This window comes from Pholcus phalangioides, unplaced genomic scaffold (assembly GCF_987345545.1).
Source record: "Pholcus phalangioides strain wild (caught in Gottingen) unplaced genomic scaffold, Ppha-v1.0 ptg000041l_1, whole genome shotgun sequence".
Classification (NCBI taxonomy): Eukaryota; Metazoa; Arthropoda; class Arachnida; order Araneae; family Pholcidae; genus Pholcus; species Pholcus phalangioides.
This window is the reverse complement of record NW_028301627.1, coordinates 4,740,275-4,766,662: the sequence shown is the minus strand read 5'-3', so window position 1 is coordinate 4,766,662 and position 26,388 is coordinate 4,740,275. Positions and strand designations below refer to the sequence as shown.

General features: G+C 36.8%; 1 protein-coding gene across 3 annotated transcripts; it reads right to left on the bottom strand.

Moving 5' to 3' along the window:
* Positions 1–667: 667 nt before the first annotated feature.
* On the bottom strand, positions 668–26,167 carry LOC149065117 (uncharacterized). Of its 3 annotated transcripts, none has more exons than XM_089254436.1 (2): positions 25,950–26,167; positions 668–5,152 (listed from the first exon to the last, which is right to left on the bottom strand). In XM_089254436.1, exon 2 carries the CDS (start codon positions 4,904–4,906, stop codon positions 4,016–4,018), a length of 891 nt encoding a protein of 296 aa, XP_089110562.1. In that variant the 5' UTR covers positions 4,907–5,152; positions 25,950–26,167; the 3' UTR covers positions 668–4,015. The 3 variants fall into 3 exon arrangements, with proteins under 3 accessions (XP_089110562.1, XP_089110564.1, XP_089110563.1); XM_089254438.1 differs by having other exon boundaries at positions 26,015–26,167; XM_089254437.1 differs by lacking the exon at positions 25,950–26,167 and adding an exon at positions 12,585–12,743.
* Between the last annotated feature and the right edge of the window lie 221 nt (positions 26,168–26,388).

Sequence of the window (26,388 nt, the reverse complement as noted above, 5' to 3'; positions counted from 1 at the left end):
TTCCCCCCCCCCCCGTCAGCAAAACACTGATCCCCCTTTCCCCCTTGTCAGCAAAACATCGTCAGCAGCTTAGAATATTTCATATCTTCAAAAAGGGTGGTTGATGACGTAAGCAACCTTCAAACCCCCCTCCTTCCTTGTCATCAAAAGTCAGCAAATCCGAAACCCTCTCCTCCCCCCCTCGATGCTGACGTAATACTTGAATGACCCCTTATACAATATGTGAATTTTTATATAAATTTTACCACCCTGTGGTGCCACAAATTTTGTGCATTATGTATTCATAATTTCTCATCTCTTGACTGTATTTTGTTGCGTTTACTAATTTCATTAAGATATACCAGTACACGGGCCACTTTCTGGAATGCCCTGTAATTTTTTTTCTCCCTTTCCCCATACTTTTGTTCATGTATGACAATAACGAATTTGTAATTTATGAAGTGGCATAATTTACGATAAATACTAACATTAATAGAAAACAAAAAATTCAATAATATACATATTGTTTATTAAGCATTGCATACTTTCTAATATTACTTCTATCAATTAAAAAAAACACAGTAAACAATTACAATTCGAAAGCAGCGTTAATTTGTGCAAAATTTACTTTAATGTGAAAAAATTGGTATAAGATATGAGATTGAATATATATATACAGGGTGGTAACTATCGACCGCCCAATAATTACACACGTGATTCCTTGTGCAAAACTAATATAGAAAAGTGTTTTCCGTTTTTCGATCGGACGAATATTAAGTAAGTTATAAGCTTTTAAAATTTTGTGACGTGTCATTTTTCTAACGGTCAGTTATATGCCAAACACCGAACCAAAGTGCATTTCTCCGCCAGCAGCGGGTTGTGACTTCTTAAAAAAAAATGAACTGAAATATTCAATCCCATTAGAAGCCAAGTTCGGCCTTCTTCCTTCACGATTGGCGCTTTTTTCTCTCTATGTAGTGTGATACTATATAACCTTGCTATTACTTATCACTTACGTGTTAGCTTCGTTTTCTATGTTGGCAAATTTATCGCAAGATTTGTACCATGTTAGCCAAATGAGATCTGTTTGAAATTTTTTTTAGCCAAATCATGTGTTTACTACGCGATCCTTTTTATATGCTGTCGTTTTAATCAGATTACATGTTGATCAATGAAACGGCAATATTTTTGAGTTATTTTAACACTTCATCGAAACAATCACGTGTAAAAAAACTTGAACGAAAATTGCAAAAATGGTAGCTTGACGAAGGTGACTCGTAAAAACAGTGAAATAATAACATTTAAGGCATTTTATGAATTGCCATATTCAAAATAATTAGTAGCTTCGAATATTTTCTATCGATTATTTATCGAGTCACATGTTCATACCGATTTCTGCATGTGCAATGAAGATTTTTCATTTCCTTTTTGACTGCAATTGATTTTTGTCACGCTGAAATATTAATAAATTTTACTTTACATTTTTTCACAAGAAATATTTGGAATACTTTGAAATTTTTTCCAGCCTGCATGATTCGCGCAGAACTTGGTCATATGAAGGTTTATTCTGGGCGTATTTATTAAATTGGATTATGTATTTTGTGGCGGAAGGACCAATCAGGTCAAACTGCGCCAAAACAAATGACCAATTAAAAATAACTGCGCTTGTCATTTCAGGAAAGGAGGCGTGTGTTTATACGGGGGCAGTTGTGTGCTCCCGGGCCCCCTCTTCACACAGACGGACTTCAGGATGTCCTTGCCCTAGGCGCACTACAAATTTTGCCGTTCCTTTGCTCTTATATGTGTGTGTATTTTGTTTCTTAATTTTTTCCGAAAAACTATAAATTTCAAAAATCTGAGAATTCAATATTTGTTTTAAAAAATAATTGGGTAAATTTCTAAATCTGAGGTTCATTTCACTAACACATGGCAGGTAACACGAATAATTTAAAAAAAAATTTAATTTTGAATTAATTTTTTTTTCCCCTAGCACTATTTCAGTCAAGACAAAACAAAATGACAAATGACTTTGTTACAAAACCAATTTTTGGCCAAAACAGTGCACTAGCACAACCACAGATAATTCTTTGCTGTCTCTCCTCATATATATTACATTCTTTTTTGGAATCTTCCAAAGTGAAGAACTTGTCAACTCCCAACTCCCTTCGACAAGGCACAGCAAATTTCGAAGACGTAAGTTTTTTAAGAATGAGGCACCTTCGAGACCACTTTCGAAAGCACAATGCAAAATGTGTAAATTACAAGATCCAATGTAAATAAGGCAAGGTGAACCAGACAGTTTTACTGCGTTGTTCATCATTTTTAAATTTACTGCTTTGTTCATATTTTACTGTTCAATGCCAGTGTAATCATTTTTGACAAATGAAGCACTTCCATTTCTAGCTCTTTGCTGAGCATTGTAAATATTGTTTATGCCTCTTCATGCCTTAAAAATACAGAAGACAACTGAATGCTATTGGGTAGCATCAGAATCACCAAACCTAGAATACGCCTATGTATCCAACTGCTTTGAAATGCGAACTGTTGTTTCACCTATCTGCACCATAATTTTGAATGATGAAAGTTACTGTCCAAGACCATCAAGTAATAAATACACGAAATCATTTTTCCATCCAGACAGAAGTTTTTAATGACTACTATATTTGTTGAACCCTCAAACTAAGCAAATGAAAAATTAATCAATCAAATGGTCCACATACACCCCCCCCCCCTCCTCCAAATTACCTTAAAAATGATACAATTTCCGCTTTGGCAGAATCATTAATTGCATTCTCCAACATTTGTAATATTTGGCAATATATAAAGTTTCCTGCTCAATTAAAATCAATTACACAAATTTTGTCGATAGGATTTGTGGTGGAAAAGTAGGACAAAAACTCAAAAGTAGGACAAAACAAAAAGTAGGAAGAGTGGGAGCCCTGTCTTACGGATGAATTCAAAACTCTGCAATCTTGGAAAATTATAAAAATTAACAACCGCGTAAAAATTTGGAAAGTGCACACACACATAAACAAAAGAGGAAAAAAAACTGGTTTACTTTTTCGATTTCTTAGGGTTGTATCATTGTTCAGTTTTAAAAAATGCCAAGTTAAACGTTTAGTGTTCGTTCCGTGAATTGGCAGGATTTTGAAGTGACGTCATCAATTTTTAAAGCGTTATAACTCATTAATTATGGGTCAGATCAAAAAACGCAAAACACTTTTCCATATTAGTTTTCCACAAGGAATCGCGTGTGTAATTATTGGGAGGTCAATAGTTACCACCCTGTATATATACGGATCGATATAATAACTATTGAAATATCGGCTATCTTTCGCGTAGTCGGAAACATCCTGTTCAAATTGTCAATTTTTCAGTACATCAGAAAAAACTTTTCGAATGAACTCTAGTTATTTCCGCCAAAAAGCTTTAACGAAAAGTTTTGATCCGGTGAAAATCGCATTCGTATGATTTTCCCACCAGGCTCTTACGAATATCGAAATGGCCGATTTGGAAAACCGCTTTACAACGATCGCAGAGATACGACGATAATACCATATAACCGTCTTTTTCGCAATGAAATGCGATAACGAAGTTAATGATCAATTCAGAAAGCACCAAAGACTGAACTCACATGGCTTCTCTCCAGTGTGAACTCTTTTGTGAACATTTAAATTACCAATTAGAAAAAGTTGTCCCAAAACATCGCACTTGTGGTTTATTTTCTAATGAACATTTAAATTGCAGATTCTCGAAAATTCTCTACTACAAACATAGCAGTCATGTGACTTTTCCCCGTGTGAACTCTTTTGTGGGATCTCAAATTTCCGATTTGAGAAAACCTTTTACCACAAAAATCACATTCATGTGGTTTATCTCGAGTGTGAACTCTGTGATATTTAAAACACTCGTTTCGAGAAAACATTTTATCGCAAACATCGCACTCATATGGCTTTTCTCCAGTGTGGACTAGTTTGTGAGATTTTAAATTTCCGATTGGAGAAAAGATTTTACCACAAACATCGCATTCATGTGGCTACTCCGTAGTGTGAACTCTTTTGTGAACATTCAAATTGCTAGTTTGAGAAAACATTTTACCACAAACATCGCATATATGTGGCTTTTCACCAGTGTGAATTCTTTTGTGAATGTTTAAAGTGCAAGTTCGGGAAAACGTTTTACCACAAACATCACACTCATACGGCTTTTCTCCGGTGTGAACTGTTTTATGAACATTCAAATTTCTAATTTGAGAAAACGTTTTATCGCAAAAATTGCACTGATATGGCTTCTCTCCAGTGTGTACTCTTTTATGAACTTTTAAAGTGCTGATGTGAGAAAAATTTCTACCGCAAACATTGCATTTATGTGGTTTTTCTCCAGTATGAATATTTTTGTGGTCATTTAAATCTCTGATTTTTGAAAATGCTCTACCACAAACATCGCATTCATGTGGCTTCTCTCCGGTGTGAACTCTTTTGTGGGTTCTCAAATTTCCTATTTGAGAAAACTTTTTACCACAAAAATCACATTCGTGTGGTTTTTCTTGAGTGTGAACTCTTATGTGATGTTTCAAACATTCGTTTCGAGAAAACGTTTTACCGCAAACATCACACTTATATGGTTTCTCTCCAGTGTGAATTCTTTTATGAGTAGTCAACCTTCCGAGTACAGAAAACTTTTTACCGCAAACATCGCACTCATGTGGTTTCTCTCCAGTGTGAACTATTGCATGAGATTTCAAATTTCCTATCCGAGAAAACGTTTTTCCGCAAACACAGCATTCATAGCTCTTTTTTTGGATCTCAGCTCTTTGGTGCCGGTTCAAAATAGAATTTTTTGAAAACATTTTTGTATAGTTATGACGCTCGTGCAGATTTTCTCTGGAGTTGGAGCAATCATGAAATATGTGTTCAGAACGCTTCATCTTAAGTGGAACGAAAAATAACTTGAAAATGGTTCTTATCTACATCAGGTGACTTCTTACCATATGATTCGTCCATTTCAGTGGAGTTGGAAGACCATCAAAGGCATAATTTAACTGAGAGTAGAGATTCTGTGTATTCTAACATTTTTATTATCTGATTCCGATATTGTTAAAAAAGTATCGTTGCATGTTCACTTCCATACAATTAACAGTTGTTTTCTGATATCCATAAGGATCTCCAGCTACCTGGAAGAAAGAGAGTGATATGTCATTATCATTGTTTCAGTATGTATATAACTCTTTTAGTATTTATATTATTCTTTTTCTCTGTATTGTCACTAGATGGCACCGCTTACACAATTATTATCTATGTTATTTTTCCCGCCTTTTGTGGCATATGTTATTTTGTATCGGCTCGAGTCAGTCGTACTTTTTACTCATGTCTAATTAAACGTTTATATAATTTTAACCTTTGCGTTCTCCGTATATATCGGCGCGTTCGTCGTTCGTATACAATCATCATGGATTAAAATATACAGGGTGGTTATATTCACTTTGTCCCTACTACCCGCTGGAGCCGGTTCTGGTTGATGTATTTCATTGAAACTTGGTATATACGTTATATGAATCATGGGGAAATAGAAAACTGTGATTAAAAGAAAAGTTTACATTTTGACCACCAGGTAAAAAAAAGCGGCTTCTAGCCTTGAGGAGTGCTCTCCCGGAGATGTTCGGGTAATTTCGAGATTTCCGAGCCAAACTTCTACGTTCTCTTGACACCTGGTTTTGGGGGAAACTGAAAGATCGTGTCTATAGATAGAGTAAGTGTACGGACTCTACTTAAATGGAAAGCAAACACAATATGCCATATTTTGCTACAACTGAAAACTTTCTTTCTTTCAAACCGAACACAACTCAGGTCTATCACCATTAGCACTTTACTACCTAGTGAATAGTGCTGGAAGTTTGTGTGTATCTAACAGTCAGATTTTTCAGTGCTGTCATCTGTATTCCAGAAGTGAAGTGTAATGGCGACGGTGGAGCTCAAACCCGGGTCCCCGATATGCGAGTCTGTCACTATTACTGCTCGACCACCACAACGGCACAACTGAAGACTGGAAATGCGAAAGGACGAAAGTGCCAAATTACAAACCTTACAGGAGGGCGAAAAATAAGCTCACTCCTCGCGATACTTATGTGGCCGACGCAATCGACTGTTGAATCTACCAACGCGTTTTTTAAAAATTTACAGATGACTTTTCTTTCTGAGTTCATCGCTGTAACAATACAGTATCTAGAAAATATATTTGTTTCCTTAATAATAAGTTTGGCACTTGAATTGCTTCCCAGGTTAGAAAAGCAGGGCCGGACTTAAGGGGGTGCGAAAGGGTGCGGTCGCACTGGGTCGCATTTTTTCCCAAAAGAAACCCTTTTCTTTCTCAACAGATTTTTTAAATTTTTGATTAAAATTTTATTTTTCCCCCATCAAACTATTATTGATCGTGAAAGGAGGCTTTCAGTTAGAAGCCCCTATAATATCATTTTTAGTGCTATTAGGTATGGCATTAGCTTATTTCAAACAGGAAAAGGGGTATGCAGGGGTAACATTCTTTACCCCTGAAAAAAGTGGCCTTTCTTTCTGCCACTAAAGATATAACAGGGCTACATAAACCATGCCTAGGGCATCAAACAAAAGGAACACCACAAAAGAAATCTAGTGATTTTTTTCCCATGACAACCTCCCCTCTCGTTGGAGTTACTAGAATCAGAATTTTAAGATGATGCCTGGCCCTAAACGCGAGCCATCAATCATATGGAGTTACCATCTGGTCGGAAGGTAACAGTAGTGCGTACATTGTGTACTTTCATCCGGTGGTGCTTCCATTGGCCATAGTGGCTTGTGGCATAGACATTTCTAGATGACGATTGCCCCGGAGTGGGCAACTTCGACTGTCTTGCGGAATGTAAATTGCAAACCTTCCTGAGAACTGTCATGATGTCCTAGGGAGCATGACCGTAGTGTGCCTTTCCGGGGCAGACATCTCCTTGGAGCCCTTCTTGAAAAGGTTTTCTATTAAGCAAAAAACGTGTAAATTTTTTGGAGTCTGGTGACTCTTCTATGTTCTGGAGAGATGAATTTATTTCTTCAAGAGCTTCTTGTTTAATAATTGACATTTTTCCAAGTTACTTCTCTACATTACTATCACTGTTCATCTCTTCACAGTATTCAGTTTCTTCACCTAATTTACTGTTGTTTATATTCACTGTCCCTACACGCATGGCATATTTTTTGCCCTGGAATTGATTTTGTACAACCATTTATTTCATTTATACATGAAAAATACAAGTTTACTATCCTTAAACCTTTTGTTATTTTTTTCTTATGACATTTTAAAGGATTAAAGCATGCTTTCGGATATATTTCATACTTTGAGAAAAAAGCTCTATGATGCTTAAACACACAGTAGATAAATGTTCAGAACTTGCTCCACTCCTCAATATTGATGTCCGATAGGTCCAATGACGTAATGGGTAACAGATTTTACACTTTTTATGACAGTCAGATCCAGTTTTTTTTCCAACACTATAAATTTCAAGTGTCTTTTCTGACATTTTACTTTGAATTCCAAAATGATAAAATATTTAGCTCAAATGTAAATTGTGTTATCATAAGAAAAATTTGCTAACCCTGAGTTGGCTACTCTATGGAACACATTCTGTCTTCAGCAAGATCATAATTGAGACTTGCATCATTTGATGGGGGAGGGGGGGCAGTTTAGTTCTAACACATTTGTTTTAGTTTCCTCAATAAAGCAGCAACAGTGACTTTATCATCACCTGCTGGGATGATAGTCTTATAATTAAATAAAACACCAGCTGCCCTCTGAAGGACAAAGACCAGTGTGCCATAGTTTATATCTTCACAGAAGCTATTATTATTTTTTACAATCATCATCACAACAAGAAATATCTCATCTGATATATCACCACCAGGCATTATATACTATAAATTAGGTTTTCAATTCTACTCTCTTCCATCTGCCTTTTTCATTCTTTGTGATTTAATGCCTTGTATTCTGGCTTTTTATCAGCAATTTTAAATTATTTCTTGGGAAAAATATATAGAGGCTTGTGTTAAATATTATAATGTACATTTTTTTTCACACAAGTATAACCATTTCATATTTATCATATACATTAAATATATATTTATTAAAATATATGCTGTAAAAATCAAAGTAATTAAAAAAAATTTAACACTGTTGTGGTAAAATAACTTTATAATTAAGCATGTTAAAAAACTTCAAAAATTAATCTATACATATATGATTAATATTATCTGGATTTATCAAATACAAAATAATTCTTTATGCAAAAATATATCAGATTGCAAAAGTTCGTTTTTGTTGCATCATAAGAAATATTTATAGATCAATTAAAAGTGAAATTAATTATTCGGAATTTGAACACTTCTAAGAATCTGAACATGAAGGTTTAATTTGAAAAATTATTTTATTCACCAAAAACCTTTTTTTTTTCACCAACTCCCATTTGACACATCACATTAACATTTCTAATTATTTCATGAATTCATCTAATCCTAAGAATTTTAAAAATTATTAATTGTTTTGAATTATTGCGTTAACTACTCATGAAACTTAATTTAGCGAATACTGTAATAAATGTATAAGCGTACATGAAAAATAAAATACAAATTTCTTTTTACTAAGCATGAATCATTATATTAAGTCAAAATGTACAAATATAATTAATATAGTCATATAAGTACAATTGTGTTTTGTTACTGAAATGTATTAACTGTCAAAATAATGTTCACTTTTCTACAGTCTTCTTCTTAATATATTAATTGGATTAAATTTAAAAAAAATTTAAAATTCATGCTGTGCATCCCAAAAAAAAGTGTTTAAAAAATTGTGTTAAAAATAAAAAAATTTAATTTAAATGACTTTTTTCATCTAAGGTTTAAATTTTCTTTCCTAGTCATAATCTACATTTTTTTTGTGAGCATTTTAGTGTAAATTTCATTTGAATATATTGAAAATCTGCAAAGTTATGATATATTTTCACAAATAGTATTGCTTGAATGGGGTTAGCCTTAGAGACGTCATTCGTGAGGTTAGAAAACTTGTTTTTCTCAAAAACGTTTTTGAGATATGTACATGAAACTTTGCATGGTCAACAAGCATGGTAGAAGCAATAAATAAAAAATAATAATTGGAATCCGGGATGATGGGTTGCATTTCAGTATCTAGTTGAATGATTTGAAATCGGAACGATCCAGTCTTATTTCGATGAATTTTGTGTTGCGAACCAGAATAAACATATTAACGGTCAAAAAACCATTATTTTTTTTCTCCAGTAATTTACTTCATATATTTAGGAGAAATTTAAAATAAAATTTTTTTTGGTAACTGCTGTGCCTCTGGTCTAAAAATATGTTTGAAAAATTGTATTTTTTATGTTTACATAATTTTTTTGCATGTAAATTTCAAATGTATATGAATTATTTTTATTCATATTCTGTATGTTTTTGTGAACACTTTAGTGAAAATTTCACTTGAATATATTGAAAATTGAAAAAGTTATGATTCATTTTCTCGAACAATGCCGCTTAAAAATTGAGGCTCGGAAAAGTCATCCGCATCAGTTTTTGATAAATTTCAATATTTTTTTTCTCAAAAAGTTTTAGAGATATGCAAATAATATTTCACACGGTTAATAAGGATGGTAAATGCAACAAATAAAAAAAAAATCATTCAAATCTGAGACTATGGGTGTCATGGCTGGACGATTTGACATGGAATGACCCCCCCCCCTATTCTGCAGCGCCGTCTTAACACATGGACCCACCCGGGCGCCTTAGAAAGATGAGTAGTTGTTAAATTTTTCGAGAATTTCTGAGGTGGGGCCTATGATGCTCCTAAGACGGCCCTGACAGTGCCCCGGTTGTCCCAGTCTGGTTACGGCCCTGCTAGGGAGGCTAGAAAACTTCTTCGAAATTTCCTAAGACAACCATCTGAGACTCATTCTCTCATATTCCGGAAGACGGATATACAATGCATGAATTCTAAATTTCTACAGTGTTTAGAACAGAACTTTCGAAAAAAAGGTAAGACGTCTCTAATTTTTTTTTCTCAATAATAAAAAAAAATCTCATTTAATAAAAAACAAAAAACATATATTCTATTTAAAAGGTGCGTAAAATATGCAGGGGGAATTTTCAGATAGCTTCCCACATTTAGCATTGTCAACATACACATTTCTCCCAAGAGCAAAATAATGACAAGAAAAGGAAATTGAAAGCTGACATTAGCTCCACCTCACTTCAGGAGCAGGGGATAAAATGTCAGGTGTTTCCATTAATAATAATTAAACTTTAAGGTTTGAAGTATGTACATTAATTAATAGAAATGAGTGTTACATTAGATGAAATGAATTTTAGTTTGAATCATTCGAGGAAATTATGAGAAGTAATTTATTGAAGGTCGACACGGTGGTCGAGTGGTTATAGTGACGGACTCGCGATGCGAGGATCCGGGCTCGAACCCCACAGTGGCGGTCGGCTGAAGTTGGTTTTCTGTGGTTCCCAACTTCAAGGCGCAAATGCAAGCCAATCTCCTGGTTAAAAAGTCTCGCTACAGAGAGCAACAGTCCTACAACGATAAATCATTCAATCATAACACTTCACTCATAGTTAGAAAAACTGGTGGCAGCACTACACATAACAAGCATTACAGAGAAACAAAAAAAAAACTTCACGTCAGGTTTCACTACACGCACATTCCCGCATGTACCGATTCGTTGGAGGTTCCGCGGGGGGGGGGGGGGAGTGGGCGGGGTGCATGTGTGGTGTAGCAGTAGTAGGTAGGGCCTCCAAAAAATGGCTCGGGGATCCATGATGTTCGTAAGTCAGCCACCTCATTGGGCAATTTGCCGCTTGTGGCGTTGTATTTGTATTAGCGGGACCTTTGAAATACATATTTATTTATTTACACTATTTGTGAATGGCAGACTGGCATTTTCATCACAAAAAGGGACGGGGGGGGGGGGTGAAACACACACACACAAAATAAAGACGAACAAATAAAAGAAACAAGCAAGTGAAAAAAATAAAACATTCAGAAGAGAATGTAAAAATGCATCAGAAAGAGTAATTTTGAAATTATTTGCCAACCATTTGAATTTTCGTTCCTTTGTTGTAAAAGAGTTAAAAATGCACCTCGGTTCAGTTTACGTATGTGCGAGTAAATACGAATAACAACATTTTTTACGCACATTTCTAAGCATTTTATTTGAATTACTAGCCGTGATACTCTCACCAGAACACAATAAATGATTGAAGTAATTTTTTAGTTGCTCTTTACTGATTTTTTTTATTATTAGCGATTGACATAATGTCCAAACTAGTAGTGGTTACTATTGTAAAAATCTATTGAATAGCTACTTTAAAGGGAAAGTATATCGTGACAGAGTGCACGAATAACGAGCGACTGTTTGGGAACATTAATTTGAACACAGTAACAGAGAGGTAGTATTGATTGAGATTATGCATCGAGAAGTTCAAGAAGTAGAAAAGAGTAGTGTTGATGTTAAGAAGTCAAGTAATGAGATTTAGATGCATAAAGTTAGTTTGTCATCGTAAAAAGCTATGGAATACTTTAAGTCGCTGCCATCCCTTGAAGATAAAACTATCAAACTTTATTTTATTAAATAGTTTCAGCATCAAGTTTTTTTTAAATTTGCAAATAACTCAGTATTTCATTTATTGATAGTCAAATGATTTTAGATAAAAAAAAATTTTGAATCATTTGCATTTAACGAGTCGCTAAGTTTTAATAATTGAATTCACAAACAAATTTTTACAAATGAATTGATATAGCACAGAAGAAACACAATTCGGACAATATAAACACATTTTAAGGCCACACATGCACCCAGAACACACATTCCGACATGTACCAGTTCATAAGGAATTCTGTAGAGGAACGTGTATGAAATGCATGTACAATTAGTAGAAGTAAAAGGGAACCCAAACATACATGAATATGTCATATATCATTTTTCAAGGATGCTTCTAGCCTTATCCCGAAAATTTGCCTCAGTTGAAATCGTCAGTAGGACAGTCTCATCTTTACGTTTGATGCTTAATTCCACGAATGTGCAAATTATATTACTTGTGGTTACCATTTGTGTATTATTATACTTAAAATAAAAGACAATAATAATGAAATAATAGTTAATATAGTAATACCCAAAGTTGCGTGATAGGTGGGACCAACGATTAAATCTGGGTCTAATTTCGCACACAAATACATATACACAGTCCAAGCTGCTTAATTTAACATAGGGTCTATGGGTCCACTTGAGTTGGAGCAATAGGAGAAAAAAAATTTTGAAGAGGGCAATGGAATGTATTCAGTAATGGAATTATGTATCCAGTTACCATCACTGGAAGGGAGCAATAATAATCCAAGCAGTGATGGTAACCTCGTCAAGCAAAATTTCCCTTGACTAAATTTTTCCCAAGTATTCCGAAAAATGTGCTGCTATCTATCGGTGGATAGATGGATACTTTCTAGGAAAGGCCCTGCCCTACAAAGTAATGCTTGGGGACGGGAATACGTTGAGACTTCCCTTCCTACATGCATCTACTGACCTGTAAGTGAACGCGAACCTGTCCACGAATGAATCTGTCCGAGGAATTAGTGGATCCACGCAAAAAAGGATCCTAATTATATCCCTTGATGACCAATTACGTCCATTAACCAATTAATCAGCGAGAGTACGATCCCAATAGCGATACCCGCCAGGTAAACATGGCCAACCGTGACCAAAGTCAATTCCCACAATAAACAAAACAAAAGGCTACAAAATGTTCGTAGTTGTTGTTGTCTTTTGATTTTCGAACGCAATTTTCTTTCACGTGACGTCATCGTATTCATTTGCACATTCTTCACTTTCCATTTTTTTCCATCTAGGTTCCCCATTAAACTTTTTTTAACATTATTTTTTTTGTTTTACAGAACAAATCTCATTCAGTTTTCTTTCTTCCTTGATATGCGGAGGTTTATGTATTCAATTATTTTTTTTTTATTTCACAACACAAGCGCCATGTTCCGAGAAACCAAAATGTCGTTTGCTCCTCGTGGAATTTCGGTCATATAACGATAATTTTCGGAGAATGTTACGATGGAACCCGTTTCAGAATTTCCTGTCACGATTCAATCATGACAAACGACAATTAAGTTTTGCGGAAGATGGCGCTAGTGTATTGGAATTTGCAAAAAAAAAAAAAAGCAAAGAAACGATTGGTAGAAGAATGCTCTAAACATCACGAAGTAAATTCACAATCGAAAAGGGTAAATGTTTCATTACAATATAAATATTTCGAGAGGAAAGTTATTTGTGATAAAGTGGGAAAAAACAGTGCGGAATGGTCCGGAAAAACAAAATGGCGTCACACAAATGTAATCATTGAGAAGAAATGTTAGGTATATCGTATATATATTCTTTCTCATTTCTCCTCTAACAATATAATAGGGCGCATTAAGGGCAGTGCCGTCTTAACGCATGGGCTCACCCGGGCACAACCTGGGGGCCTCAAGAGAAAAGGGGCCTCACAAAAATGAAATGTGGTTGAAATTCCCGAGAGTTCGTCACGTAGGGCCAATATTTCGCCACGTAGGGGCTTCAGAAAAATCATTTGACCCGGGGGCCCATGATGCTCTTAAGACGGCCCTGATTATGGGGACTTAATAAGGATAGCGGGCTCGTCGGCAACCATATTGTTCCCTCGCTGGGATCCTACAGGGTTGCTGCACTGAATACTGCTTCGGAAATGACGCCAAACAGCGGGAGAAAAAAAATTGCGTCTCGTCCGAGACTTAGCATGGTAACCTAGCAGAATTTCCCGTGCAAAACAAAGGACGAAAGATTCGATCAAAGAATTTTATGAAAAATGAATCGCGTTTTAAAATTGTTCAAGAAAATGTAATCTCGAGTGGGAAATGCATTTTTTACAAATTACGATTAAAAATTCAATAAAAACTCCTAAGCAATGTTTTGCATTACCTTTTGAATTTCAACAATTTTTAGCAAAAATTCAATACATTACAAATAGAAAAAAAACTGCTTAATCCCTAATTAAAAGGGGGGGAGGATGAGTTGGCTTTCAAGGGGAAAAAGATGGTTATAGGAAGGAAAATTTATATTTAATTATATAATATATAATATAACTTTGTTCCATCACCCCCTTCCTATAGCGAACGCATAGGAAATCCCCCTAGCTCCTACTTTGGAAATACTGGATTAAATGAATTAAATAACTTTCTGGAGCCATTGAAAATGCAGAAGTAGGAAAAATTAATAACTTTGGGACAATCATTAAGACACCTACGCCTCTATATATCAGAAATTTATTTCTGCCAGTTCATAACAATTTTAACTTGGTCCATCATTTCACTAGAATTTTCTTGAATAAATTTCAACTACTGAATAACACACAGACACACAGGTTAAATTATTTCAAGGTATAAATTTATTTATTTTTTTAAACAAATTATGCAAACATAATATACGAGGTATTGTTACGTATCCTGTATTCTGCGCTGTGTGATGTCTATGGATGCTGCCAGTGTGAACATTAGTTACACCTGATTTAAAGATATAATAAAAATAATTAGCACACAATCTTTTTTTTTTGTTTATATTAATTCAAAATAATGTCAGACAAGTTCATATTGTTTGAAATTTATGAATGAATTATACAGTATAATGATGGTACACATTTTTAAGTAATACATTCACATAAGGTATTGATCTGTAACGACTAAAATACTGCCCATTTTCCTTTTAAGAAGAACCTTGTCTTTCGAGGATGATCCTTTTTTCGAAAAGATTCTACCCCAGATTCAATTAATCTTTTAACGGCTGAATTCAGATTTGGATTTTTTTCATTTTTATTATTTTTTCTTCTATTTCCCTTTTCTTGATACTTTAGTTTAAAAATACTAATCAAAAACATTCATGAAAAAAAATATTTTCTGCGTGTTTTCTGGACTCACCCGTGTCCATAAAAAGAGCATTAGAAAGCTATGAAAAGGAAAATTAAATTTCATTCTTCCTCAAAAGTGGACAATTTAAAAAAATTAAATTCATGGCATAAGTGCTGAAATGTATGAAATTTTTGTTTCCTAAATTAAGTTTGGAATTTCAAATCCTCGGGGTAAAAAATCAAGTGCTTTCATGAGCAAAAATTTTTTTTTCTAATTATTGAAACTGACGTTCCCAATTAGCAACATTGAAACTAAAAAGGTTAATACTGAATTTGCCTAGCAACACAGAATTAATGATCACTAACGAACAGGATTTCGTTGCCTGTTGTAAAATAAATTAAGGGACAGAAATAAAAAAAAATAATTATACGTCTATTATATTGATTTTTAATTCCACTAAATTTTACTTTTAATGATAATGCAATTTGAGCCAATTACTCCCAATCTACAAGCGATAAGTGGCCAAATCAGCAAAACTCAGAGAAGAAATCAAGCACGATTCTTGAGCTGATTTTCAATTAATTTGAATTCACTTTGATGTGTTACTTAAGAATGATAAAATAAGCCTATTTGTAATTTAAACATGTTGTTTCCCCCTCAATACATAAAATAAGTTACGATTCTTTCAATGAAACAGCGATAGGTCACTGCCGTGTAGCAATAATTGGTCAAACTTGAAACAGAAAACGTGAGCGATCAGAAATGTTTCAGAACTAATTCAAGATTAAACTAGCTCTGTTAGTTAGAAATCCTCTATTTATGCATCATTTCTCCTAAATCATACGAAATATAAGAAGAAAATGATTTTTTATTTTAAAATAATGTAACTCTATGTCTAAACACAACACAAAATTATGGCGCCAAATGTCGTCTGCTATTTCCCACCGATTTCTTTTTTTTTTTAATTCAGTCCTTATTCTTATTTAAAAACATTACCACAAATATGGTTTTGAAAAATTTAATACACAAAATAATTAAATGCCGCTTACTTCTCACGGGCAAGCTCCGTTTCTCGGTGAGAACCTGGCGCTGAGGCAGTTCACGATCCATTTCTCGCATCGATGTTTATCTCGATGGAAATGTTTTTATCCGAATTTAAACTTTCCGGAGTCGAACAACAAGACATTTTGGCAGTTATTTTGGAAAAAAAAAAGACAAAAAATGGCTCAAAACGCTCTAATACTAATAAAGATGGAAGAATTTGTAGAGAGCCTATGGTAAGATAACAGTGCGCGGCGCTACAGAAAGGTACAAAGTGGCGGATGCGTCGCCCTCCCTTATTCTAGTGGCTATAGTCCGTGCAGCACGTGCGCTGACGTAATAAACCGGATTTGCTGATGAAAAGCTTTCATCTGGTCAGAAGCACCAGTTAATGTTTCAATTTGCCTGTTCGTGGGGGAAAACAAGAGATTTCAGTGACTTCAAACACGGAATGATTGTGGGTGCCAGAAAGGCCGCTAAACTTCTCAGTTTTGCTCGTACAACAGTATCTCGAGTCTTCGAAGAATGACAGATAAGCCAAAAAAAACTTCGGGCGGAATAGTGTGTGGCTGATACGCATTGTGTGCAGCAAAAAAGTACAACGAGCTACAGCGCAACACAACTCAGGATCATCGCAAAGCATATCCGTACGCTCTACAAGACGGATCTGAATTGGTTTCAAAATTCAGTGATCAGCAAGAGTCTCTTTGATTTCGGTGCAAAACCGAAGAAAACGGCTTTTGTCAGCTAGAGAACCCAGAAATTGAACACTCGATGAATGGAAGAAGGTTGCCTGCTCTGACGAGTCAAGATTTCTCCTCCATGATGTTGATGGCAGAATCCGTGTGTGGCGCAAGCAGCACGAAAAAAACATGCCGCATGATAATTGTTCAAGTGGGTGGCGGTGGAATCACGAACTGGGGAGCCTTTCCCTAATATACTGCTGGTCCTCTATTTCCATTGAAATAGCCAGCGTCTACCTCCACATCGTTGCTGACCACGTGCACCCATTTATGTCCATAATGTTTCCTGATGATGGTAGTTATTTTCTGCAGGACAATGCACCCTCCCACGGGGTTGGAACTACCTCAGATTGGTTTGCGGAGCATGATCCGGAGTTTCAATTGCTTCAACGACCCCCTTCCCCTCAGTCACCCTACATCAATCCACTTGAGCATTTGTGAGACGAGGTTGAAGGGTCTGTTAAAAGCTTCGAAACCCGACTTTCTAATCAGAGGGAATTAAGAGCTGTCATTTCGTTCGGAGCTTTCGTTCATGGGCTAATATACCTCCTCAACTGTTCCAGCAACTTTGTAGAGTCCATGCCTAGAAGAATATCTGCTATCATCAAAGCCAGAGGAGGTACTACATGATATTAGTGGTGAGTAGCAGGGTGTTATTAATTTTTTGGACACTGGGTGTATATGCATAATGATGAAACAAACACAGTGATTCAAAGAAAAGAAAAATTACACCCTGAAAAAAGACACTGATTCTGAGAAAGTCACCTTCCAACACAAAATTATGCACTATCAACGTGTAATATAGTACAGTATGTGTGTTACCGTACAGTATAAAAAAATGACTAATTTCCTCTCTCATTCTTTGCATTTCATTGACTTAAGATTAGAGGTTCGGGGCCATTCAAGTTAGCAGATTTTTAACTATTTCCCCCCCCCCCCCCCCATTAGCAAAATTTTGCAGCTCTGCTTCCTACCTCTTAACACACATTGGGATTAGAGACGTACGCACGGAGGGAGAGGGTGCACGAATGCCCCCCCCCACCGACGATCAAAAGTCAGCACATCGGAAACCCCCTCCCCCACCCCCCATCGATGCTGAAGTAATACTTGATTGACCCCTTTTTTATTTCACCCATCATTCAGAATAACTCTTTCAGAACTACCGTTGTGTTTTATCTTGGGTCTTCAATGGCTCAAAAGCTTAAAGCTAATTTTCACCTATCCCTAGTCTTTTACACTGCCCTATACACAAGCTAGTAGCGCTCGCCACGTTATCTGTAGGTGTCATGGCATTTCTAGGCACTCTAAATCTAGTCACGTCTCCTATACATAAGGTGGATTTCTGGGAGCTCAAGCTCTGCCTAAGGCACCTAAAGAAAAGGTGATACTTCTTGAATCGTAGCCATTACTTCATAGATTCAGTGGTCTCTCCACAGTAGATTCCCACGCCTAATTTATTCAGAAGGTGCCTTATTGCATGTGGTGCACGCCATATCCTCAGAACTGAGGTACCTATGAAGGCATTTCTAGGAGCTCTACCGAGAACGACTAATAGCGGAAGGGGGGGGGGGAAATTTACTGCAAGATTTTGTCCTTTAATGAAGGCGTTCTACTCTCAAACGAATGTACGAGACAGGGCCGCAACTACATTCTTGAACAACCGGGGCGAGTGAGCATTTTGACACCCCTTGTAATGTTAAAGATATCAGAATTAAATTTGAGCCCCCTCGGGTCCAACGCCCAGGGCACGAGACCCGCTTGTTCCCCCCAGTTGCAGCCCTGGTACCAGCTACCCTGAAACTGCAAGAATATGCGGCTCTTGCAAAAAAAAAAACCCTCCATTTTTATAACATAAAAATGGAGGTTTTTTTTATCCTCATTGATCCAGTCAATGAAGGTAGAAAATGAAAAATTCAATTATTTTTTTTATCAATTTTTTTTAAATCAAAATTCATTTAAAGGAATAGGCGCCAATGTTGGCAAAATTTTGATTGTGGGGGGGGGAGCAATCGCTCTCCCTGCTTCCCTTCTCGCCACTGGCAACAATTTCCTAATTGAGTTTTGAGGCGCACGGGGACTGTATAGAAACTTAATATTTTTATTTTCATAATTTAACAACCCCTTGAAACATGAATGACATATCTGAGTACTAAACGTTATTTGGATACCTTTTTTTAATTGGAAATATACCTCTAGGATCAACGGTTACCCAGTAAAATGCCATGCTCCCTGTTTGCTGGGCACCCTGCTTGTATATTTCGATGCCAGTACCCACTCCCAAGTCTAGGAATTTTCTTCCCATGTTTTGACTTCAGAATGTGTTTACCATTAATTTCAAAAGTTTTATCTAAAAAATAAATAAATAAAAATACATAAATAGTGGTTGATGCATATTTACATGTGTCGTGTGAATTGTAATATTCCAGTAAAAACCTAAACCTTAGTTTTAATGAAAAATAATCACTCGGTACATTGAATACCATTACAACTTAGCTTGACAGAACTACTTACAATTTAGTTTGAATTCATTAGAAATTTGTTCTGCACAAATATTCAATTTCTCGAATAGTTTCAACATTTTTGAAATACAGTAGATGAAGGATGAGCATCTAGAATAGAGAACTACGAAGCAACGCATGCGAAATCTCTGCTAATATTCTTTTAATATGATTAGTTACAGAGGTGATACATTAGCATGTAATCACAAAGCACTCAACTAATATCATCCAATAAGAAAACAGTTTCGAACATATGAAATATTTGCTTGTGATACAACAATTAGAAAAGCCTCTCAATAATAATTCGGAAGTCATCAATTACGAAATGTTTCATCTGTATTTTTAATTATTAATCACAGACTCACAAAGACGTACTATAACTATAGCTATTGACAATAACCTGTGAAGACAGAAACTTTATTAAAAAAATTTACACATAACAAATATTCGTGTTGAACATTATTTTCAGACACTTTTTGAATTCCTCCTTCAATTTATTTCGGGCAACTTGGCACTATCACAAAAAATAAAGAATATGGTAGAAAAAGCTATTATCATGCGAAATATTTGGCGTTAATACTTTCAACAAGAGACGTTTTGCATGTTCATGTGGGATACTGAAAAAAAAACCCAACAAACATCGGTTTAGTGCACATCGAGAAAGTTTCATTGATATCTTAGTCTCTCCATGCCAATCAATAAAAATTACGCAGAAAACTACTCAACCTCGTTAATTGGCAAAAACCTTGCACACTTTCTGCCAAAATAAAACATTCACTTTCTTTTTAAAACAGATTTTTGCAAGATTATTTATTGGGCTCTTTCATTTACTCATTTTTCCTGCTAACACTCATCATTATCACATTAAAGAGGTTCTGGTTCTGCCACTGAGATATCGCGATGAGACATATTCTTATGCTAAACCATTTGGTTGACGCTATAAATTTCATTTGAACTCCCTTCAGAATGAATCAACTTGTGCTTCTTCAAATTAGAAGTGGTTGAAAACTTCCGATAACAAAAATCGCATTCGTGTGGTTTCTCCCCAGTGTGGACTCTTTTGTGTACGTTCAAATTGCTACTGGTAGAAAATGTTTTACCACAGATATCACACTCGTGTGGCCTCTCCCCGCTATGGACCCTGATGTGTGATTTTAAAACTCCTGCTTCGGAAAATGTTTTACCACAGATTTCGCACTCATGCGGCTTCTCCCCCGTGTGTACTCTTTTGTGTATGTTTAAAGCACTTACTCGAGAGAATGTTTTACCGCAGATATCACATTTGTGTGGCTTCTCTCCACTATGGACCCTGTTATGTAGTTTTAAAACGCCTAAACGGGAAAATGTTTTACCACAAATTTCGCACTTATGTGGTTTTTCTCCCGTGTGGACTCTTTCGTGCATCTTCAAACTGCTCTTGAAAGAAAACGTTTTACTACAGATTTTACACTTGTGCGGTCTTTCTTCACTATGGACCCTGTTGTGTAATTTTAAATCATCTTTTTGGGAGAATGTTTCACCACAGATTTCACATTTATGTGGCTTTCCCCCAGTGTGGACTCTTTTGTGTATATTAAAATTGCCACTACAAGAAACCGTTTTACTACAGATTTTACGCTCGTTTGGCTTCTTCCCAGTGTGGACTCTTTTGTGTCGGTTAAAACTGCTTCGGTCAGAAAATACTTTACCACAGGTTTCACACTCACGTGGCTTCTCTCCCGCGTGGATTCTTATGTGAATGTTTAAACTGCTACTTTGAGAAAATTTATTGCCACGGATGTCCCACTCGTGTGGCCCTTTTCCACTACGAACCCTGTTTTGTAATTTTAAATTGCCAGCTCGAGAAAACATTTTACTACACAGTGCGTGACTTCTCCCGAGTGTGGACTTTTTTGTGTCAGTTCAAATCACTGTCAGAAAATGTTTTGTACCAATTATTATACTCATAATGGCTACTCTCACGGGTGGAATGTTTGGTGCGTGTTTGAATTTCTCATGTGGCATTTACGTGTGCCTATTTAAAGTGTCAATTGAACAAAACGTTCTTCAGCAGTTGGATGTGGTTTCCTTTCCGCGTGTCTTTTTTTATAGATTCAAACTGATTTGTTAAAACGTTTTACTACAGGTATTGCACTGATGTAAGTTTTCTACATTATTGAGATTGCTTCCATCCTCATCATCTTTGTTTTATGTGATCTCGCAAATGATTCATCCATACTCTTAAAGATGTGTTTGAACAGAGAGCAGACAACATATTCTTTATATAATCATTTTTTTGGATATTATGCCGAGGTGAGGTGAACTAGGAAACAATAGTCATCTGGTTTCTATCGTGAATCGAACCCAAGTACTCATACAAACAGGACAAGTGCGCTACTATATACACCACTAGACTCACGCGGACGACCTCATCTTCCTTATTTCACGCACTCTGGCCTGAGTCTGTATAATTGAATGAACAATTTGTTGTAGTTTCTGCAGTTCTTGTAAAGTTGGATGTGTTAAAGAAACTTTCCTCTGCATATCCTCTTGTAAAGATTTGGCTGTTTTATGATGGATATAATGATGGAAATCTTTGATTACCAACAAAAGGAAAAGTATCATCATCACAAAGTCTTAATCTATTTTAATCAAGGTTGGCAAGTTTTTGAGCAGTATAGTAAAAGCCATGGTACGACGGTCGACCGGAATGTAGTACCTTTTTGCGCATGCGTGCCATTTTAGCGGCGGCAGGTGTCCGACTCAAGAGCAACCAGTTTCAGTCAGGTGTTCTCTAACTGTGTACAAGTTTGCATCGCAATGATCGCGTTCTGACAGCCTTTGTTGTTTTGGTGAGTGATCAAAATGTCTAAAAAAAATTGAGCGTGCCGCTGTTTCTGAAGTAAGGATGTAATTCGTTATCTGAACGCGCTAAAAATGTGCGGCCAAGTGAAATTTTTATGAAAATCAAAGACGTGTATGGTGATGGGATAGATGAGTCATCTGTGTGATCATCACACTGAAGAAACAGCGTTAGTCGATACGCAGAATCGAAGGCGCCGAATGCTGTGTAGTAGCATTGTGCTTCTGCATAACAATGCATAATCTAACGTTGCCGAGGAAACGAAACAAATCCTTGAAATGTTTCATTGAGAAATAGTCAATTGTCCTCCATGTAGTCCTGACTTAGTCCCTCGTGACTTTCATTTCTTCACCAAACTGGGAGTTTCTGGGAGAAAAAAACGTTCGCAAACTATGAGGAGCTCGAAGAAGAGGTCACAACTTTTCTTTATGGAATGGCAGCAGATGACGATGGTGACTGCATTCACAAAAGCTCGTTGCAAGATACGACAAATGTTTGAATTCAAATGGGAACTACGCAGAAAAGTGGCATAAGATATGAAAATGTAAAATGAAAGGTTTTACAAAAAAAATTGCAAATAGTTAGTTTTTTCTTATTTGTATACGGGTATCACTTTCCGGACGACATACGTATTTACTCATACTGTCCAAAGCGCCTGCCTCTAAAACCGTACAAGAAAATCAAAGTAAAAGATAAGGTCATAATCAGATAAAAAATTATTAAATTAAAAACACTTAATTTTAACAGTTATATGACTAATATTAATTTGTTATACAGGGTGTTCTGTAAATGGTCCAACAAAATCAGAGGGTTGTTAGTAGGCATCAAGGAGAACAAAAATTGCAATGGAACATGGTATAGCAAACCACGTTGAGGGTGAAAATTGCGAAAAACGCATGTAGGTTTCGACGTCACGCTGGAACGGCAAAATTACAATAATAACTACAAAAAGATTTATTTGGTTAATTTTTACGAGTTGTTGAACTCCTGGACGCGCTCAATGATACCAGGTACGCTTACTACCGCAATAGCGCTAATTTACGTCGTCCGCAGTGCGTGATCCCAGTGCATGCGTTTCGAGACGCTGCTTACATCAGATATGGTGAACGAACCCACGAACGCATTCAGCGATCTACTTACATCAACCTTTCGTCTCCTCTGGACTCAGAGCCTGCATGCGTTTTTCACGATTTTCACCCTCTTAACGTGGTTTGTGACAATATTGCAATTTTTGTTCCTGTTGATGGCTACAGAAAACCCTTTGAGTTTGTCGGTCCATTAACAGAACACCCATAGGCGGAGGTAGACTTGGAAGGCTGGGGGGGAGGGCACGGTCATTATTGCTGAAGGGCACGGTGATGATGATGTCAATTCATATATACATTAGATCAGTCGACTCTACCTTTGACGCTGGGCCCCCCACCTCGTATCTCCGCCCATGAGAACACCCTGTATACAGACTTTATCATAGACATCACCGGCACTGTTGACATCTATTGCATATGAAACGTCTGCTGATAGAAAGGTTCGAATACATCATAGCTCCGTTCACATAGAAAAAAGTGATTTAAAATCCGCTTCAAAAATTTCAGCAATGATCATTTGATCATTTTTGTCGCACCACGGTCATTTTCTGCACACGAGGGCAAATTAGACCGGGACCTACAATTTATTGCCGATTCCGAACGGCATGCTTGTTTTTTATACTCATCGAGAGGTTGGTACGCTAACCCCTCGATGGGGGACCCCTGCGGTAGCAATTTTTTGCTGCGGTCAAGTCGCCGTTTTTGTTGTATCCCTGTGTCAGGAAAGTTTTCTGACAAGGACGAACCGGGTATCGAACTCGCGACACCTCTAAATATCCTTTGGTACTTTAGGCGAGTATCTTATCGACCGGGCTACCGCGCCCTTTCACCAATGACTGCTCTTCATTTATTTCCTTATCAAGGAAACAATTCGTCAAGCGGGTGCTAGAACTCGCAATAGTACCGCAATATTTGCACATGCGAACGAGGTTTTTAACACCTCGAAAAGTATGAACACACAAACTTAGTTTACTCATTGCTGCATACAGAATATTATTTTGTGAAGGGGGGGGGGGGGGTCTGTGACTTTCATTTTTTACAATCTTATTGGCACGGGAGGGAAGGGCCGGACTTCATCTTATCGGCACAAATTGCCCGTGGAAACAAAACGCTAAAAAGACGTGGTCAAACTCCTTCCAAAGAAAACACTGAATAAAAAAGAAATAATCGAGAAAATGTTTTAAAAAAATTGAACTGATAAAAAAAATGTTGGGAGTTCCGAAAAGTTCCACAAGCCTTAATAGAAAACCTCATTCTCAAATTACCACCACCTTAGAATTCCCCGTGATAGAACCAGGGCCGCAACTAGGGGTGGAGCAAGCAGGTTTCGTGCCCCGCACTAGAGGAGGTACAAATTTTATTCTCAAACCTCTCCTTCAACATTACAAGGGCGCGCCAAAATGCGCACTTGCCCCGGGTTACTAAGCATCTAGTTGCGGCCCTGGCTAGAACTACCCTTTTAAGCCTCTCGGAAAGAAACCAGGGTTGATTTCAAAACAATCAAGTCCGACTTGACTTTTTTGTTCAACTCTTTCGTTGCCACATTATGAAAAAGTGAAATAATTATCGTGTACCTGCATGCAAAAGAACAAAAATAATTGAATAATGGACGCGAACTTCTTTAATTAGCGACGGATTCGAGAAATTTATTTTCGAGATGACCATCAAGACACAGGGCAAGGTCCTTAACAGATGGGTTGGCCTACAGGGGCCCCTGGGTTTCGAATCACCAGAAATTTTGGAAAAATATTTTCATTATTGCTCATTTTTTAACAGAATTTTAACAAGCAAAATAAGCTCGGGAGAAAGGGGCCGTTCAAGTATTACGTCAACATCGATGGGGGGGGGGGGTGTTGGGTTCCTATTTGCTGACGTTTTATGACAAGGGGGGAGAGGTTGCATAATGCTTACGTCATCAACCACCCTTTATGAAAATATGAAATTTTTTTTTTACTGGCATCTTACTCGGTTCGCCGAAAACGAGAAAAACCTTTCGATAGTTTGAGCTGCACTTGAAGTAACATACTCTTCCCCCCCCCCACTATTGATAAGTGCCCTACAGTGTCACGTTGGTCATGTCTGAATGTTTCGCGGATCCAAATGATCTGTAAATGTGTCCGGGCAGCTTAAGTGCTCTGGAACTGTGCCAGGCATTACGTAACTAATCTTAGAATGTGCCGCGGGTAACTTGAGTGATGTAGAACCCCATTGGGAGCCACTTAAGTGCCCTAAAACAACGTCATATGTGACTCAAGGGATCTCTAAGTGTGTCACAAATCGCTTAAGTGTTCTGGAACTGTGTCTCGTGTCATTTCAGTGATCTGAAAATATGCCACGGGCCGCTTAAATGTTCTGGAATCGTACCACGGGACACTTAAGCGATCTGTAAATGTGTCGCTTAGATCATTTTTACAAAATTAGGTTTGAAGAGGGCAGGTCGCATCAGATAACCCCCAGAGCCATATTTGGTCCGCGGACCAAGGACCTTTATGGCCCTTGATTTTTCATTATATGGTTTAGAGCGTGGGTCGAAATGAATTTATTAAAGATAAATTTTGAGTTCATAGCCTTCAAAATGGCATTGAAATTAACAGAAATTGATTATAACAAACGTATTTTCCTCCGAAATTTCAATTAAAAAACTATTTCTTGCATTAAAAAAATACATTTTTGATCATGGGAGGGGGCCTCCCTTCCCCCCCCCCCCCGTGTACGTCACTGATCCCACAAATATGCGTTAGGATTCAGAGGGGGCAGAGCTGATGACGAGATTTGGCTGACAAGGGGGGGGGTCAAAAATGGCTAAAAATTTGCTTACGTAATACTTGAACGGCCCCAAAACCTCCTGAAGAACAAAACATTACGCTACACGCATTTACTGACCGGAACTTGAACACGGATAAATACACTCGAGAAATTAGTGAATTCAACGAAGCAGCGATTGTAATTGTATCGTTTGATGATCAATTATGGCCATTTAAGGATCAAAATCAGCGAGAGCACGATCCCCACTGCTATGCCTTTCTCGGGTAAACATTGTCGACTGTGACCGAACGAATTTCGAGAAGTAAACAGAGGGTCGAGTTCGTAGTGGTTGTTGTTTTGATGAATATTTTGTAAATTATTTTCTCTGAAGACATCGTCTCTTTTCGAACATTTCCAACCATCATACACATTTAACATATTTTTTTTCATGTTCAGCCTTTTTACACATCGAGATATACATTTTAATTCACTACTTTGATTGCTTTATAATA

Excerpts from the sequence above, each read along its gene's own strand:
- LOC149065117 (XM_089254436.1), bottom strand. The coding sequence starts at position 4,906 with ATGAAGCGTTCTGAACACATATTTCATGATTGCTCCAACTCCAGAGAA.